An 18,980-nucleotide genomic window follows, 5' to 3' on the forward strand; every position below is an offset into this window, starting at 1 on the left:
ATAAAACCACCATGACACCTGTCAAAAGCGCGCGCGCGCGACTAAACCCATGTTAATAATCTGTCAACAACAACAACGAGGCGCGCGCGCCTCTCTGCAAACACCGAGCTATGGAGAGAAATTAACTGCTCTTTCGTTCTTTAACTCTCTTTCTTTCTTTTACTCTCTTCTGTTTGGATAAATTCTACCCTCTTTTTTGTACAGTTTTGGTTGATTTCATTTATTGTTTTAAACTTTACTTTTTTCTTTTTATTTACAACCCCCCACTTTACATTACGTCATTTTCGTTTACCCCCCCCCCCCCCCCTTTTTTTATTTATTTATTTTTTATTTTTTTACCTGTTTTGTTTTGAGTTTATTTTTCTGTCATTTTTTGTGTTTTATTTTTTGAAACTTTTTCCCGGGAATCGATTCGTATCGAAACAAAAGCTCGCTCCGAATGTGTCAACGCGCGCAATCAAAACAACAACAACCCGTGTGTCAACGCGTCGAACTCGCCGTGTGAGAGGAGGGCGTTTCGCAGGAAGGGGACTCCAATTTGACAGATGTCAGTCGGCGGAAATAGGACGACTTTTTTATCACATTTTTGAGGCGTTTGACAGGTTGGAGCTGTCAAACTTCGGTACTTTTATTTGCTGTTAAACAATATGGAAGGACCAAGTGTAAACAAGCATTGCGTCCTGCAAATGTCAGTTGTTGTTTACATTTCGAGCAAGCAAATTAAAGTGCTTGTTTACATTGTTTCTAAGGTCCTCTTTCACTGTTTTGATAGAAATAATCTTTTCACAACAAGCCTAATTGCATATACACTCAAACCCCGATGGATTGACACCAACTGTTGTCAAACGAACGGGGTCACTTTTTAGTTTGACACCCTTTTTACATGGAGTTCACATACACTACCAAACGTTTGTTTTGATAGTGTGCGTGAGCGCCGTGTAAAAAGTGACAGTTCGTCACTTTTTAGTTTGACTTTGACCAACCAACGGGGTACAAACTAAAAAAGTGTCAAACGAAAAAGTGACCAACCACCGGGGGTTGAGTGTATTTTGACATTACAAAATATGACATTTATTCTGTATTTACACGCTAAATTGAAATAACTTATTTCTGATTTATTATAACTCAGATTTGATCAAACCCAAACCAACTCAGGAATATTTTTTCTAAGTTTTATCTCATTTTTGGGTGAGTTACACCAGGTTTTTAGAGAATTTCACTCAAGTCTGGATGACTTTCAACAATATGGAAGAACCAAGTGTAAACAAATATTGCGTCCTGCAAATGTCAGTTGTTGTTTACATTGAGAACAAGCAAATTAAAAGTGCTTGTTTACATCCTTGTCTAGGGTCTTTTTTCATTGTTTTGATAGAAATCATCTTTTCACAAGAAGCCTAAATGCATAAATTTTGACATTGCAATATGACAGTTATTCTGTATTTACACGCTCATTTGAGATAATTTATTTCTGATTTATTTTAACTCAGATTTTATCAAACCAAAACCTACTCAGAAAAATATTTTGGAAGTTTTCTTTTCGCAAATTTCTAGGTGAATTTCACCGGGTTTTGGGTGAATTTCACTCGAGTATGGGTAATTTTCATTCGAATTCTAGGTAAAAATTACCCAAACACTGGTTAATTTCACCCAGAGATAAGCAAAAACCTGAAAATTTATTTCAGGAGTGACTTAAACAGTTTGACAGCTACCACGACTGTATTTTTCCTTGTGACAGTAAAAAAAACAACATCAGCTGTCAAAATTTCTAGCTTAAAAATATAAACAAGAAAACCGTGACTTCATAAACGAACTTAAGTCACTCCAAGTTCATTTCATGAGTGACTTAACAGAAAATCACAGAAACATGTCAAAATTTCCAACCGCAAAGTTTTGTTGCGAGTTGGTTTACTCATTTATTCAAGCAAAACTTTGTTTACAATGCTTTGTATTGGTTCTTTTCTCTAAGCAAACCTTCAAATTATTGAACGAGTTCAAGTTTTATCACATTCAAAATCAGTCAGTTTTCGCCAAAACCCAAACCTACTCAGAAATGAGTAAAAAGGGCATCTGTCAAATTTGAGTGACTTTCACTCAGAATTCACCGAAAATTAAGCAAAATTCACTCAAAATTCAACGAAAATTGAGTGAAATTCACGCAAATCTGACAAATGGCCCTTTTTACTCATTTCTGAGTAGGTTCAGTTTAGTCAAAAACTGAGTAATTTTGAATGAGGGTGTAGAAACAAACGTAAACAAAACGATATCAGAGAGAGCTGTCAAATTATAGAAGACGGCCATTTTGATCGAACAAAAGAGTGCGTTTTAAGACATAGATAAAATCAAAAGACTTTCTACCGTCAAAATGCATCGGATGACAGCTGTCACTTTGGAGTCTTCTGGAACAGCCGCCCCCTCAAACACGCGCCGTCCTGTTTGTTTTGCTCTGTGTCTCTCCCGCTCGCTCTCGCTCTCACACTCTCTGTGTCTCGCCCACCTCTCTCTCTCTGTCAAACTCTCTCTCTCTATGTGTCTGTGTCTCTCTATATATAATCTCACCCCTACAGGCTCCAAGGCCTGGCACATGCGGCTGACGTTTGAGCGTCTGTCGGGCGGCTGCAATCTGCACCGGTGCAAGCTGTGCGGCAAAGTGGTAACGCACATACGGAACCACTACCACGTGCACTTCCCGGGCCGGTTCGAGTGTCCGCTGTGCCGGGCGACGTACACCCGGAGCGACAACCTGCGGACGCACTGCAAGTTCAAGCATCCGATGTACAACCCGGACACGCGCAAGTTCGACAACATGATGTCGCCGGCGATGGCGTCGCAAGCGGCCGCCGCAGCCGCCGCCATTTCAGCCGCCGCGGCCGCCGCCAACAGCTTCAAGACGGACTTTTCGGCCGCGGCCGCGGGCCTCGCCGCGAACGTCAACTACGCCGCCCTGAGCCCCTTCAAGGCGGACTTTCCCATTCCAAACTCGGCGGCTGCGGCGGCGGCGGCCGTTGCAGCGGCGGCCGCCTCGACGGCGTCCTCCTCGCCCGGACTGCACTCCCAGAGCGGCACGTCCGACTGATATAGGAGGTACCACCACTGGCCGCCCGGCTACAGCCACCACCAACACTACCATCCAACCGGTGAAGCGCAGTACCCTAGACAAAATGGCGGCGGCAGCGGCGGCGACATAGTAGATAGTTCCTCGACGGTAGTCACCGACAACAACAATAGCAGTAGCATGATGATGATGATGGTAGCACCAACCAACAACAACAATGTACCTGGTAGCGAACGGACGGCTACAAGGCCCGCATCGGCCAGCATTTCACCGTCCTCTTATCTAGATCAGTCTGGCGGCGGCGGCGAAAGTGACATCACCGGCGGCGGCGGCGGCTACAACCACTGGAAGAATCTCGAAAACGGTCATAGCATGTTGTACGGACGGCGTAGCAACAGCGTTGGGAATCTGTACTCTGCCGGGCAGGACTTTTACGACCATTACCACCACCCGGGTCTGCCGCAAGTCCCGGCGGACAAACCGATCGGTCATACAGCTGTCAAATCCTCCACAGAACGGCCGCCGACGCCGACTTCGTCGCCACGGCAGCGATAGCTAGCTAATCATCAACCCCTGGTCATCTAAATGTGTGTTCTCTGAATGTTTCCGGCGCCCCCTTGTCCCCTTCACCCCTTCTGCAGGTTCTACTTCTACGCAGCGAGAGGCCTTGCTTATTTGTTAACCTAAGTTTACAGGATTTTTTGTTTGTTTGTTTTTGTTTTTATTTGTAACAGATTTTATCACTGACACCAATCGTAAAAAAGAGAAGAAAAAATTACCTTATTATTTATGTTTACTATTGTTCACCCCGGCAAAGGTTACTGTCAAAAATCTGCGATATCGTTAACGGAGTGCGCGCCGACTCCCTGTGCCACACTGTCAAAAGTTGACGGGGCGGGACCAACCGCCCTATCTAATATACTGACTGTGTAGTAGTGCGTTCCGGAACCCACCTAGCCAATCTTCCCCCACACACAGGCTAGTGCCGTGTGGTAGTAGTACTTAGTAGCTTAACCCCCACCCCACCCCACTAGTTCCATATCAGTTATGAAGACCCCCCCCTCTTTCCCCAACTAAAGTCACCGCATTGATAACCACAAGCAAATACAACAAACACAAACACACACTAGTGAGATTATAGACTGTAGACCATTAGCCATGAACCCTTATGCGCCGAGCTTAGCTGTCAAAATATTGAGCGCCAACACTCTTGTAACCACCCCTCCCCCTCTCTAGATGTAGATTTTGACAGGTGTACCGCGCGTAGCAGTGTTGCCATGTTTTCTTGGTTGACGTTTCGTTTACCCTCTGAACAATTTAGGTCATAAACAGAGTGTGCACGCACGTTCAAAATCACTCACTTTTCGTCAAAACCGAACCTACTCAGAAATGAGTAATGGGGGCATTCGTCAGATTTGGGTGAGCTTCACTCAGAATTCCACGAAAACTGAGTGATATTCAAATTTGACAGATGCCCCTTTTACTCATTTCTGAGTAGGTTTAGTTTTGACGAAAAATGAGTGATTTTGAACGTGCGTGTGCGTTTGTGTCAAACGGTTGCGTTACCTGCGTTACTGCGAGCGATTCCTCCTGTCAGCTGACGCTGACAGTTGGGGGGGGACCATTCACGAATGGCGCTACTTCGAGGCGGAGAATACCTGGAAGAAAAGGGTAAAATTTAAACTTTTTTCTTTCTAAAGTGACGCAACCTCAACCTTGACACAACAACAGGTCATTCACCCCGAAATTCGGTCATTTTCGCTGGGATTTTGCGTTCGATTTAGATTCCAGTTTTAAGCGTAGGGTTAGTTTTAGCGTGTAGTGAAGCTGTACAGAGAGCAAAAAAAACAAAAGCAAGCTACGGACAGGGTCGTAACGCGTGACGTTGAGGTTCAAACCGACGCAAGTTAGGGTAGACGTTACTCCGTTTTTGAGCACGCGCAGTTTGAAAAGGGGAAACAACTAGCGATTAGAGTAGCGCAAGTAGCGAGAATAATAATTGCTCAATAGAGTTACACACCTTCAGGTCTTCGCGCAGTTAGTGTCGTTCTCTTCCGGTAGGGGTTTTTTTGTTTTGGCGACGCGCCTTCGGCGTAACGATGTCACAGTTTTTTTGCAAAAAATTCAAGCGTTATGCTAAGCTATATCTTTTTCTACTTGTAAACCGCGGGCATACTACCTACTACTACTACTTGCAGTTACTTTTGAGTCAAACACGCGCGTAACGCGTGTAACGCTTGTTGCAAACCCTAGGAAGCGTAACATAATTTGTAATAATTTATTCATTATTTATAGTACACCTTTTACGAGTAATTCAATTCTAGGCTAATTAATCAATTGATAAAAAAGTAAACAAAAGAATGCTGTTTTGTTTCCTTTCGCAATGAATCGTTAGCTGTTTATTTACAATTTGAAGCAAAACATATGGAGCGTAACGCAAGCATTAAGTTTAGCAGCTGAAGTAACACACAAGCGTCAAACCAGCGTTAAAAAAAGGTAAAATATTTATATTTATAATGGTAAAGCAGAAAAGGAAAAAAAACACAATGGAAAAGCAAATATTTATAAAAATAGAAAAAAATATTTACTACCCGAGCTGACGGTAAACGTAAAATCAAAGAGAAAAAATACAAAAATAACTTGGCAAGAAGAAAAGAGTCGAAGAAAACTTTGTAAATAATAACAAAACAACTGACGAAGCTCATAGTGAAGCAAACAAGTCAAATCGCATACGTGAAATACATTCTACTGCCGCCAAGAGACAAAAAAATACATAAATTAAACAAAAAACAGTGGAACCATCATTCCTTGTTGCGAGAGAAATAAACAAACAAAAAAAAACATAACCATAGTGCAGAAGAAACCGAAACCAGTCACAAAAAGGCCAGCTGAGAGAGACGAGAAATGGAAGGCATTTACAAAACAAAAAAAACAACAACTACATACTCAAATAGACATTTATAAGTAGTAAAGTACTAGGGAAAACATGCTCACACAAACAAACAACAACAACAAAGGAAAACAACATTCAGTCGTTAAGATTTAACATGTAAAGTATGTAAACTGTAAAGGGCAGAATCGCGAACCTGATTATTTTTACTAACAACGTGCAATATGATAAAAATTACCATTTTTAGCTTATTTTTAACACACAACTGCAACAAAAGGAAAACAAAACCGGCGCCCCCAGCGGCGCTAATTTGTTAAGTTTGTTTAAGTTTTTTAGTTGTTTAAACCGCAAAAGACACCACAAACACAAACCGACACTCTTAATTTTCTTTAACTTATTGACACACACACAAACAGACGCTCGCGCACACAATAGAGTGAAACGAAAACAAACATTTTGTTTGTGTGTGAATACTACCTCATTTAAACCGGCTGTCACAAGCATCGTGCTATTGTAAATAGAGTTATTCCTATTAGGTTAAAACGCCCCTCCCCCAGCTGTGTTTGTTTACCTTTTTTTTCTACACCAACACACGCGCGCAGACTTATTTATCTTTTTTGTTTTTATTTCCGTTTTTGAATGTTAGGCTCATTGTTATTGCGTTTAGCATTTATCCCCCCACAAACACACACACAAACAGAAGCATTTCAGTGAAGAGTAGAGTAAAACGCAGCAAAATAAACAAACTTGGCAGTAAAATGTATTTCAGTACTAATAATAAACAAACAAACAGTCACAGTCACTCACGCAAAAGTAAACATTGTTGTAAACGTCAAAGCAACCACACACAAACAAGCGCGCCGCGCGCGCTAAGGTTAAGCATCACACCGGAAGTCACGCACACCAATGAAGAGAGCGGCAGCTGTCAAAAAGTGGGAGAACAATAGACGCGAAGCGGAACGAATTTTGAAGGTCTTGGATGGGTTAAAAAATCATTAATTTGAGTATCGTACGATGAACGTTGATGTTTTGAAGGGGGGGGCAGCCTACCCAAAAGTGGGTAACTTTCCATCTGTCACTTTTGTTTTGATTGCGTTTACATGCTCCGGCATTTTATATTAGTTTGTTTTTGTTACTCAAGTGTTTAAAAAATCAACAAATGATTACTCAATTTTCAGCTGTCACTTTTGTTTTGATTACGTTTACACGCTAACTCGATCCAACTCACTTTACAGCTAGTGTTTAGCCGTGAAAGTTTTTGCAACTCAAATTTCCACAAGAATTAAGATAAAATCAACAAAAGATAACCATTCCTTTTCCCCAAAAACAATTCCCATCTTCCAGCCAAAAACTACGACATAATTATATCCGCAAAGCGGATCCCGTGTCTCGTCCCAACCTTAAACTACATAAATTCGGCCCCCAAATTCCGGGAAAGTAGCCAAATCCTCCGCAAGCTCAAAATTGCCAAACGGAGCAAAAGAACCCAAGAGAAACAAAGCAAAAAAGACTCACGTCCGAATGACAGTTCCGCGCAAAAGAACACAAAAACAAAACAATTAAGTCCCGGCTGCTCTCTCCCAAGGGGGTTGGGCAGAAAATCCGCAAAGCTCAATCATAGCCGAGGCCGCAGCAAAGAAAGCGATAATTATTGTTTTGCTCCGAGGAGAAGTTGAAGGAGCAACTTTTTCCGGGCACGAAAACCCCCTTTCGGGTTTTCTTTTTTTCGGTGACAGAAGCTCTGATTGTCCTGGCCAGCAGCACCACCAACCGGAAATCGAATTAGTATTCCAAAGTTGTAATTGTGCAACGGGTCGGAAATCAACTGTTAAAAGTCGTTTGAATTTTAATTATCGACTTGCTGCTGCGGCGGCAGCCAAGTTTCCGCGCTGATTGCAGCGGAAGAAGCTGCTTCCGGGAAAAGGGAGAAAGTTTTTGCTTCTTGGACTTCGAGGGGATGAGGGATCGGTCCGGAAATGGACAGCAGATTTGGGTAGCTTAAGGACTTAATCTGCTGGGAATGTTTCCGGGTTTTTGTGTCGGTTAGAGTTATGGTCTTGTTCGTTCATGTTGTTAACCAACATGTTTTACTACCTTTTCAACAAGTTTTCTTCAAAAAAAAATAAAATAAAAATAAAACAGTTAGCATTTGACGTGTTCAAACTTTGACATTAGACTACCTTCTCGTTCAAATCTAGAACCATACTTACTGAGTAATGAGTTTGGAAGCAAATGTCAGTTGGAAGCGTACTCATAGCTGGGTAAATTGTATTCATTTATCTTTGAACTTCAAGATAAACTCATGCAAATTCTGACATTTACAAGCAAATTTTGTTTTTGAGAATGTTCGGACCAGAATAATCATCTATGAGGTTCAGAATCTGACTTTTGCAACCAAAATCATCATTTAAGAATGCTTGGTTATGACAAATTTTACACCCCCTAGCGATATCAGGGGGGATGTCAGATTAAGAATAATTCGCTGTTGGGTTGACTTTACTCAAATTGTGACATTTGCAAACCAACCCAATTTTGAGTAAATTTGATTCTGACGCATTTTTAATAGATTTTGTACACATTTTGAGGTTCAGAATCATTTTCAGAAATTGTCTTCCTCTATTTCAAAATTATTCAATTTGCTCAGAAATGAGGTTTGAGAAAAAAGTCAGGGTTCACTCGAATCTGATTGAAATTAACTCATTTTTCATTGAATTTCGGAAAAAAAAACTTCAAAAGCTGACGTTTACAACTAAACTTATTTTTCAAAAAGTTTGAATTGGACGAATTCACTCATTCCCACTAAGAATTTTGGCTCGAGCCTCGAGTCGATCTGGCTCGAGATCGAGCCTGAATCGAGTCGAGGCTCGAGCCAAAACTCTTAGTGGGTTTTTAAGAAGATTTGGTTTCGACGATTTTTGAGAAGATTTTGAAAACATTTTGAGTCTTAGAATATTTTTCAGAATCTGTCACGCACTTTTTTCTAAATGTGAAATGAGGTTTGAGACAAACGTCAGAGTTCACTCGAATCTGGATGAAATTGACTCATTTTTCGTTGAACTTCGAGAAAAAATTATTCAAAATCTGACGTTTGCAACTTAACTGAATTTTACGTAAGTTGAGTTTTGACGAATTTACTCAATTTTGAGGTGAATTTGGTTTCGAAGATTTTTGAGAAGATTAAGAAAACGTTTTTCAAGCCTTCATTCAAAATTATGGAACCTAACCTACTCGGAAAAGAATTTTGGATCACTCAAATAAAAGTGATATTTACTCATTTTCTGACATTTGCAAGTAAACTTTTTTGTTTGATTTCAGGATCAGGTTCTTTGACATTTAAAAAAATGAGAACGTCTGAGCGGATTTTACTCGTTTTATTTAACTTCAAGCGAAATTCGTCAAAAATCTGACATTTGTAGTTTAACTCATTTCTGAGTAACATTGGTTATGACCAATTTTGACCGACATGGAATTGACTCATTTTTCATTGAATTTCGAGTAAAACTTCAAAATCTGACATTTTCAACTGAATCAATTTTAGAGTAAGTTTGGGTTTAATGAGTCTACTCATTTTCGAGTAGATTTGATTTCAACGATTTTTGAGTCGTTTTTAAACACATTTCAAGGTTTGAACTTTCAAATTTCAAATGAAAAAAATGTTTGGATCAATTTTGACTCATTATTGCTTGAATTTTTTTTCATTTTTATTTAATTTTGAGAACTCTATTAAAAATTTACAGTTATTTTTATTGAAAATTTTGGGTTATTTTGAATTGTTTCGAGAAAATTTAATATCAGCGTGTACTAAATAAATAAATAAGCTTCCAATCAAATGTCAGACGTTCACTCAAATTAGGGTAAAATTTACTCGTTTTGTAGTGAACTTAGAGTGAAAAGTGGCAAAACCAAATAAATTGATTTTTTTTGCTGGAAGAAATTTGGACTATATTTTTCAACGTGATTATGATCAATTTTGAGAACATTTATCATTGCATTTCGAGTAAAACTTTAAAATCTGACATTTTCAACTAAATCAATTTTTGAGTAATTTTGGTTTTGGTGAGTTTACTCATTTTTGAGTAGATTAAAGTTTCAACGATTTTTGAGTCGATTTTTAACACATTTGAGACTTACCCAAGTAACCAAACAGCACTAAAACAGGAAATTATTCAGCACTAGAAGCGCATTTAGTGCTACGCATAACAGCTAAGAAGTTTTTAAAATTGCACCAAAAGCGCATTTACAGCCGATTTGCAGCTCATTTTGGACTTTATATTTCTGTTTTACAGCTGGGCCCCTACTGTTGTCGATCCAACCCTGGAATTGTCATAAAAATGGGAGGAGCAAAAATATTTTCTCGTTCTCCCTTTCCTCTCTCTCTCTCTGTTCGTTCTATTTCGGGTTTGTTTACCATACTATACAACTTTACCGACTCTCAGCTGACCGAAGGGGAAATCCGATTTTTTTGATTGATATTGCGTAGTTGGGGATTTGATGCTAAATGGTGGAAGTAATCGTCGATGTTTGCTGGTGGTTCCTGTGCCTTTATCGTCACGCCTGTTTGGGAAATGCGCTTTCGACGGGAATGAGCAGCATCAGAAACTGTTACATTTTCTAACATAACACTCGAAATGAAACCCTTTTCTAAATTGCCTCCCTCAGAGTCTGGAGTCGGATTTATCTTTTATTTTCAGAGAAAAACATGCACAACACATAGATTTGGCTTAAATATTTTTATTGTACTTCAAAAAACTCGAACTAAACAAAATTGTCAAGCTACACTTTACCGAATTTGCGAGCGTGTCCTTCCTGACCTGAACTTGCTACCGGAGCACCGTAAGCCCATAGTGTCCGCTACACTCTTGCGTCCATTTCCGACCAATCCTGCAACCTTGAAATCGGGAATTCACCTGCTAATGGCCGAAACTGATGGTCTCCGAAACGGCCACCGTTGTCTTGGCATAAATCCCACGATGGAAGGCAATACTCTGTTTCATGCATCCTGAAAGATAGTTCATTAATGGATTATTCGTAAGAGGATTTTCTCTTGTGTTATATTTACCTACTTACAAAAGTTAGAAGAAAAACCGGTTCCAATTGCAATTTTCACCAATCAATATTTTCATCGCCATGTTTATTTTCATTTGGTTTTTCTACGAGTAAGCGAGAGCTTTGCAGATTTTGTTTTCTTTCTCTTTCACTCTCAGTCAAAACGTCAGACGTGTTGCCAGTTTGTTGAAAAAATATAACAGTGTTGCTAGTGACAGTTGGTAATCAGCTCTAAAACGGCTTTTATCAGAACAGTTATTTTAGAGCTGATTTGCTTTAATCTTTGCCGTTTTACGACTGATTAGCTGGTGAATGCTGTTTAGCAACTGATTTATGATTTTTATTAGTGCTGGATGGTTACTTGGGTACAATCATTTTCCAAATTTCAAATGAAAGCAAACGTTTACTTGACTTTTTAATTAATTTTTCTCAGTTTTATTTAATTTTGAGAAGAATTCACCCGATTCAAAACTTAAAGTTATTTTTATTGGATTTACATTAAAAATGTTGGGTTATTTTGAATGTTTTTGAGAAAATTTAAAATCAGCGTGTACTAAATAAATAAACAACCTTCAATCAAATGTCATATTGAGGTTCACTCAAATCAGGGTAAAAATTACTCATTTTGTATTGAACTTAGAGTGAAAAGTGGCAAAATCAAATAAATTGATCTATTTTTGCTGAAAAGACATTTTTGACTATATTTTTCAACGTGTATTTGACAGCTGTCAACTTTGCACGTGAAAAGCAAATAAGTAAATTTTAGCAAAATGAAAATAAAACATCAACGTTCATCGAAACTCCAAAAATTATAATTTCTCCTATATTTTTAAATTGAAAAAAAAACAAGTTAAACTCTCTTCCAAAATGAAAACAAAACAATGTGATACTGCAAAAATAGAACGAAAAATACTAATTTCCACTGTTTTCCGACGAAACACTTCTCAAAACTGTCGACAAACACAATTTTTAAGTAGCTTGAAAAAAATCGTTTTTTCCCGAATGATTTTCCGGGGAGACAAAAAAAAGTGGGCGGGGCTAGGAGAAAAAAACGAAAGAATTGCACTGAAAGTTACGAAATTTTAGGTCAAAACGAAGCGAAAAGTGGTGCTAAAAAACGGGACGACATTTGTTGTTTGTGTTGTGCAGAAATCCGTTTCGATGTGTTGTGTGCGTGTAAGCCCAATGAACCAAGCAATGCGTGTCGGAGTGAAAATGAATGGGGGCGAAAAAGCAATGCTGTGAGTGTATTATAGGAAGAAGGTGAAGAAGCCGAACAGCTGTGTAAACAAACTTTTAAAAAGGTAACGAGACCGATTCGAGGAAAAAAATAATAGAAGAAGGAACCGTACGTGCAATATTGACTAGTTATGATTATTTATAATGAAGGTAAACAACAGCAAAACAACACACAGATACATACACACAAAAGTGAAGCAAAACAAATACAGAGACGTGAAGATACTCTGCGGTGTCAAAAAAAAAGGTTAGGGTGAAGTAAACCGCAACGTAAACAATTGGTCATTTATGTTACCCCTCTAAAGAAAGAAAGAAACAGATGCAAAAATGTTTTCCTTCCGAAACGGACAGTTATGTAAAACAAAGCAAAATAAAACTAAAATTAAAAAATGATTGTCGTAAAAGCAGCAAACAAAAAAAAACAAAACAATGTGAAAAAACCATTATATATACTAAACAAACAAATAGAAATGAAACGGACTTACACAGACCGACAAACACACGCACTAAGCTAGTGTGTAGCAAATATGTGAAGTAAACAATTAACAGAAAATTGATGAAAAAAAAGCAAGCGAAACAATGTAATGTTTTCTTAGTCGCTGTATTTTTACAAAGTCTATTAAATAAATTAATTGCTATTTCTTTGATATTAATCAATACTTACCTGACTTACATTTAATTACTATTAATGTTATCGACTTAAGGTGATTATATCGAGTGACCGGTGATTATTTTTAATAATCATTTCTAAAACAACAACAACAACACACACACACTATTTATATTAGGCGTAAAGAGAAAAAAAAGAATATATTTTTTGTTTCAATATAATTTCACAAAGCAAAAAAAAACGTCAAAAATCCCCAAGTCGTGTCGAAGATGCGAAAAAAAACCATGTTTAATAAACGCGCATCTGTGTGCGCGGCCAAAGTGTAAACAAAGCCGCTTGTTTCTTTTGTTTTCGTCCGCCCATGGTTGTTGGTTCGCCGCGCTGTCAAAAGGAAACGTGTCAAACTCGTTCGTTCGTCGGTGGGGGTGTGTTGTAAACTACTTTGCGTCGGTTAAAAAGGTGAAAAAAAATGGTAGACAAACCAATAATTTATGAATCAACACAACGCAGAGGAAACGGGAGAGGGAAGAAAAAATGACAGTTGCGACGAAATAAGTGAGCGCGCGCGCTCACCCACACCCACAAACATTCAATATGTGTTTATTTCATTTTAATTTTGTGACAAATTCGCGACTTTTGGCAAGAAAAAAAAAGATGGCGTGAGGATTCAATTATTTACAGTGCGCGTCACGCCACATGGGAAAATAAAGTCAACAGAGTTTTTTTCCTCTTTTGTGCTTCGTTCGAATTGAGCGTGTGGGTGTAAGTGCGTGCGCTGTCAATTGTTTGGTTTTTTCTCCTTTCTCCGGACGCCATTAATCTGGCTGTTTTTCAACAATTTACATATTCATTAACCCTTATTTTATTCGATTGCCCCGCGAGGATTACTCGCGGGATGAGACGCGCAAAAAGCGATGCTTTTTTGCGTGTTTTTTTCGAGTAAAGGAATTATTTGCTTGGTTTTTGACAGCCGTGTAAACAGCAAGTTTGATCTGTCAAAGTGGGAACGCAAAAAAAAGTTTTGAGTAATCTCTTACGATCGTGTAAGCGATTTTGCTAGCTGTCAAATCGAAAGACACTGAAAAAAATCGCCAGTTCAGTTTGATTGTCTGATCATTGAAGGAGGAGGGAAAATGAGTTTCATTTTAGGTTTGTTTAAACTTGTTTTGTTTCGTTTTCATTTCTGATTTGCGAAACAGTATCGTTACATTCTTGCGCAAACTCTGTATGATTTTTCAATATTAAAAAAAAAATCAATTCTTATCTACAAACGAATCGAAACTTTGCTTGGTTTGAATTTTATTCTGCTTGCTCAGTACTCTTACCATTATCAGGATTTTTACTCTCTCGAATATTTGATCCAATTCTTTCTCTCTCGATAAAACCTTTTAAACCTCTACTCACACCACCACACACAAAAACACACAAGTTACACACCGACTTTTCGCTCTCAATCGCTCACCCACTCTCTTTCGCGGAGAGAAATTTGAGCCCCGCTCGGAGTTCGCTCTTTTTTGAGAGAAACGAGAAACTTTCGAAAAAAAAACAATACGCACATTTAAGAAATTCAATGTCTACATAGTTTTACGCTACTCTCTTACATCTTTACTCACCCCCTTTTTATTGCCTCGTTCTATTTTTCTTTCTAAAATCATTACCAATTTTGCCTTTTTCTTACTCTCTCTCTTAAACCAGTAATTCTAGATGAATAATAACCACCACCACAAGCAAAGTCATGACCGCTACGATACGCTCTCTCTTTTTGACATTTCTTTTTACGTTCATTCTCTTTTATCAACTCACCAATTTTTACTCTCTTTCGCTCTCAAAGTTGACAGTTTACAGCTATTTCTCACACACTCTCTCTCTCTCGTATTTGAGTACCGTACTTTTTCGCTCGCTCTCTCTCCAAACTTTGTAACCCAGAATATCAGTATCTATTTCTCTCTCTCTCTCAGTCCAGATTCGTTCCCTTTTTCATTATTCTGACAGTACATCTAACTTAGTGTAAGGAACAAACGCTTTTCACATTAATAAGAAGAATCGCTGAGGCACGGGACCGAACGAAGAAGACGCGCGAATCGCCGCACAAAGAGCAATCGGAAAAAATGTCTGTGCGTGCGTGCGCGCTCTCTCCCTCTCCCTCTCTCAAATCGCCGCTCTCCGTCAGATTGTCGCCTGTCATTTTCTCCCCTTTTTCTCTCTCTCTCTCTCCCCCGCATCTGCGTGTATGTGTGTTTGCAACCCCCCCGTATTTTGCAGAGCTCAAGACGTACCGTATCGCGCAGATATTCGAGAAAGTGAACTCGCTGGACGAACGCAAACGGTGCCTGCTGTGCGGGAAGATCGTGTGCAACGTGCGCAACCACTACTACGTGCACTTCCCGGGAAAGTACGCGTGCAGTCTGTGCACGGCCGTGTACACCCGCAGCGATACGCTCTTGATGCACTGCCGCTCCAAGCACCCGGAGCTGAACGTGTGAAGATGATGGCGAAGACGCCTCGGTCGCGACGCCGACGACGACCTTGAACCGACGACCTACCGATTCTTTCCCGACTGCGCCAATACCCGTACGTGAAGCGAGCGCTACGACCCTTAAACATAGAGAGACGTTACGCAAACCTCCCGGCCCGGCACCGCGTCAAAGCGTTATGGTCGTAACTCCTTGTTCCACCCAAACCCCTCTCACCACTACCACCACACAAATCGTGCTCATACTCTGTTTTGCCAACTCGTTTCTCGCTGCCAGTTTCTTCTTTCATTGCTCTCCTTCATTTTGGTTAGTTTTTACTCACTTTTACGTTGTCTTTTTTCCTTCTTCTTAACAGAAAAAAAATTACATAAACTTGCACAATTCTCGATTATCGTGTTACCTTTCTGAACTCATACTAATATATACTACAGAAAAAAAAGAACAGAGAACAATCAACTGTCACAACAAACCTTGTTTTGAAAACACTGAGAGAGTACCTACCAATACTGTGAGAATGCAATCAATTCGCGCCATGCCACGGTTCGAAGCGCCATCTACTTATTAATGTGAACTAGCGTTTTAAACTCCTCCCTCTTTTCCCCCCTCTCTTCGGATATCCCGCCCCTTTCCACCATTTTGTGAGCCTCAAATCACAAACTGACACTAGCATATCGATTCGCAAACACACACCCTTCAAAAATGTAAACAAAAACAATGAAAGAAATTCCCCCCTTTTCTCTGCCGTAAGTAAAGCCAATGTTCTGTACCGACCGATCGAAAAAGTCTGCCACGCTCTCATTCGTGTTCGTGTTTCGCTCTCTTTCAACCACACACACACTCACAGACACTGAGACGCGCTCATCCAGTTTTGTTTCGTTTGATCTCACCACCACCAACATACCAAAACCAACCAGCCAACCAACCGCAGAGTGTTTCTGTCAAGCGTGTGTCCTCGAGAGAGATTTTCGGCACGCGCTCTACTTTACCGACACCACCGCCGCTACGCGTGCGTGTGTGCGTGACAGGCAGTTTGTTTTTGCTACTCTCTCACTATTTCTCGCTCTCTTCTTTTGAAACTAATTCTCGCTCTTCTCTCTTCTATCTTTCCTATCTTTTTTAGTAAACTTTAGTTTGGCTAACCCTTTTCTTCTCTAGATTTCTTGCTCTCTCTCTCTCTCTCACTCTCCTATTTTTATCGAATTTGTTACCGTAAGAAATACCAAAAAAAAACTCACATTTTATCCTTTTGCTCTAGTTTGGCGCAACCTGACCAGGGTCGCAATTAGGAAAAACGACAACAGACCCCCGTTCTCCCTTTCCATTCCCATTTTCCCAAATAAAAAAAACTACACGCAGCGGCATTTTGCAAAAAAAAAAACTCAATTTATGTTCGAAAAAAACAGATTCAAGTCACTCACTCGAAATTGACTCGCACTCACACACGTGTGGCATATCTCATCCGTTTGTTTCTGTTTGACTTTTGTGTTCAAGTTTGACATTTCTCCCCCCCTCTCCACCCTTCGTCTTCTCGCATTCGTTCATTCCTGACAGCTTGCCGCGCAAGACAAGAACACATTCCTGAAAAACAAATTAAAAATGGCGTGGCACGTATTAGGAGTCGTTTCCTTGTCTGAAAAAATCACCTCACATCGAAATAAATCCCCTCGCCCCCCCTCTTCCACCTGAAAAGTATCACATAACCTAGTATAAAACACTCTTTTTTTACTCCCTCCCCAATTTCCTCAAATTCCTTCCGTGGAACAACCAAAAAAAACTATAAAAATAAACAAAAACAGTATCATCATATCATTAAAAGTTTCGAGAGTTCACCAAACTGGAAACGTGGCGCACGCGATTGATTGTATCCTCTATCTCTCTCTCAAACACACACACAAACACCTCTACACACGCAAACAAACTATCTGTCTGCCTCTACCTCTCTCTCACTCTCTTTTCATACAAAAAATCCGAGTGACACTTACGCGTTGAGCGTCCGGATTTCGTTTTATGTTTAATTAAATTTAGTTTGATACTTTCTGATTATGTTTTAATTATAATCTCACACACACGCGCGCGTGGCAAAAAAAGTAAGCGCGCAACAAATTTGCATTCAACAAAGGTTTTCAATCACCTTTTCTGATTTAAAACAAAAAATCCACCCCTTAATTACGGGGTTTGAGTCCCGGGTAATCCGTAATCAAAGCTAGCGCGGCGCGATAATCAACCACACTGAAACAAACCTGCCACTTTTTTTTTCGAGCGCGCCCCTGTGTGTGTGTGACTTTATTAGTTTTTATTTTTAATTGCATCTTTCTGCATTTGAGTCTGTATCCGCAAACACATCGAAACACACACACAAAACTACACACTTATGCATTTTCATCCTGCTTATCCTCGGTTTTAATTTCGCTTCCAGTCTGTCTTTTGTTTCGCTGAACTGAATGACACTGAACTGAAATAAGCGCAAAACTAATTTTGGGCTACTCAAAATTGGGTTCAATTTGATGAACGTCAGAAAAAAAAGTTTGTTGAGAAAGTTTTTAGGTAATATTATGCTCTAAATGAGTAGCCTTCGGCGAACGTGCACTTGTTTTGAGAAAGCTGTCATTTTTGACAGCTCTGCTTTCATTGATGACGCGTGCACACTAAAGTAATACCATCTAGCTTTCATTAGATTTTAGCTAAACGAAGATTTGACAATTGGGTACTAAAGCCCTATGTCAGTTTTTATGTACAACGGTAAAAAAACACGATCAAAAACCATTTCTGATCACTTTTTTTCATTTTAATACAAAAAAAAAATAATGACAAGACAACATTTTTTCAATGGATCAACTATGGTCCCCTTGGAACGAGCTGTCAAGTAGGAACTTTTCTGTCAAGAAGGACCGCGCGGTTAATTTTTCAAAATTGATTTAAAAATCCATTTTAAACTCTTTGTGGTCGTACAAAGGGTCATTGTACTCAGAAAAATAAGCTTTATCGCTGTAAACAATAATACCAGCAATCTAAGCAGTCAGAATGATGAAACAAATCCTATTCCAATCAAAACCATGTAAATAAGTCAATTGTTGTGTAAACAAACACATCAGGAACGAGTACTGCCACCTGGGGTGATTTGGGACTACAGTCTGAATAGGGACAGTAGTTTTGAGAGCGCTTAGAAACTTTGAATTTGGAAATCAAGCAAGTATTATTGTTGTTTTGTGACTATTCTAACTGAAAGCGATCAAAAATATCAAAACATTGAGCCAAAACAGCTGTCCAAATTCGCCCCATTTGTCCCGATTCGTCCTAGATGACGGTACCTTGTTTTGATTAATTTGCAACGTAGCTTGTCAGAAATTGACAGCTATTTTGACAAACACGCACATTGGAAATTACTCATTTTTCGTCCAAATCGAACCTACTCAGAAATGAGTAAGGGATTCAAATGTCAGATTTGAGTGATTCGCCCTAGATGACGGTACCTTGTTTTGATTGATTTGCAACGTAACTTGTCAGAAATTGAAAGCTATTTTGACAAACACGCACATTGAAAATTAATCATTTTTGGTCCAAATCGAACCGACTCAAAAATGAGTAAGGGGTTCAAATGTCAGATTTGACTGAATTTCTCTTGTAATTCAACGAAAATTGATACAATTTCACTTGAAATTCAACAAAAAT

The 18,980-nt window shown here is 39.4% G+C and overlaps 1 protein-coding gene across 2 annotated transcripts in view; it reads left to right on the plus strand.

Annotated features, from left to right (window-relative positions):
• The window catches only part of LOC120416924 (sex determination protein fruitless), a 456,860-nt gene extending 453,764 nt beyond the window's left edge, over positions 1-3,096 (plus strand). For both annotated transcript variants that reach the window (XM_039578832.2, XM_039578835.2), the window contains one exon: positions 2,565-3,096. In XM_039578832.2, the coding sequence (XP_039434766.1) occupies positions 2,565-3,073 (509 nt within the window). In that variant the 3' untranslated portion in view covers positions 3,074-3,096. The remainder of the gene's footprint in view (positions 1-2,564) is intronic.
• The last annotated feature ends 15,884 nt before the right edge of the window (positions 3,097-18,980 follow it).

This window comes from Culex pipiens, chromosome 1, assembly GCF_016801865.2.
Source record: "Culex pipiens pallens isolate TS chromosome 1, TS_CPP_V2, whole genome shotgun sequence".
NCBI classification, from domain to species: Eukaryota; Metazoa; Arthropoda; class Insecta; order Diptera; family Culicidae; genus Culex; species Culex pipiens.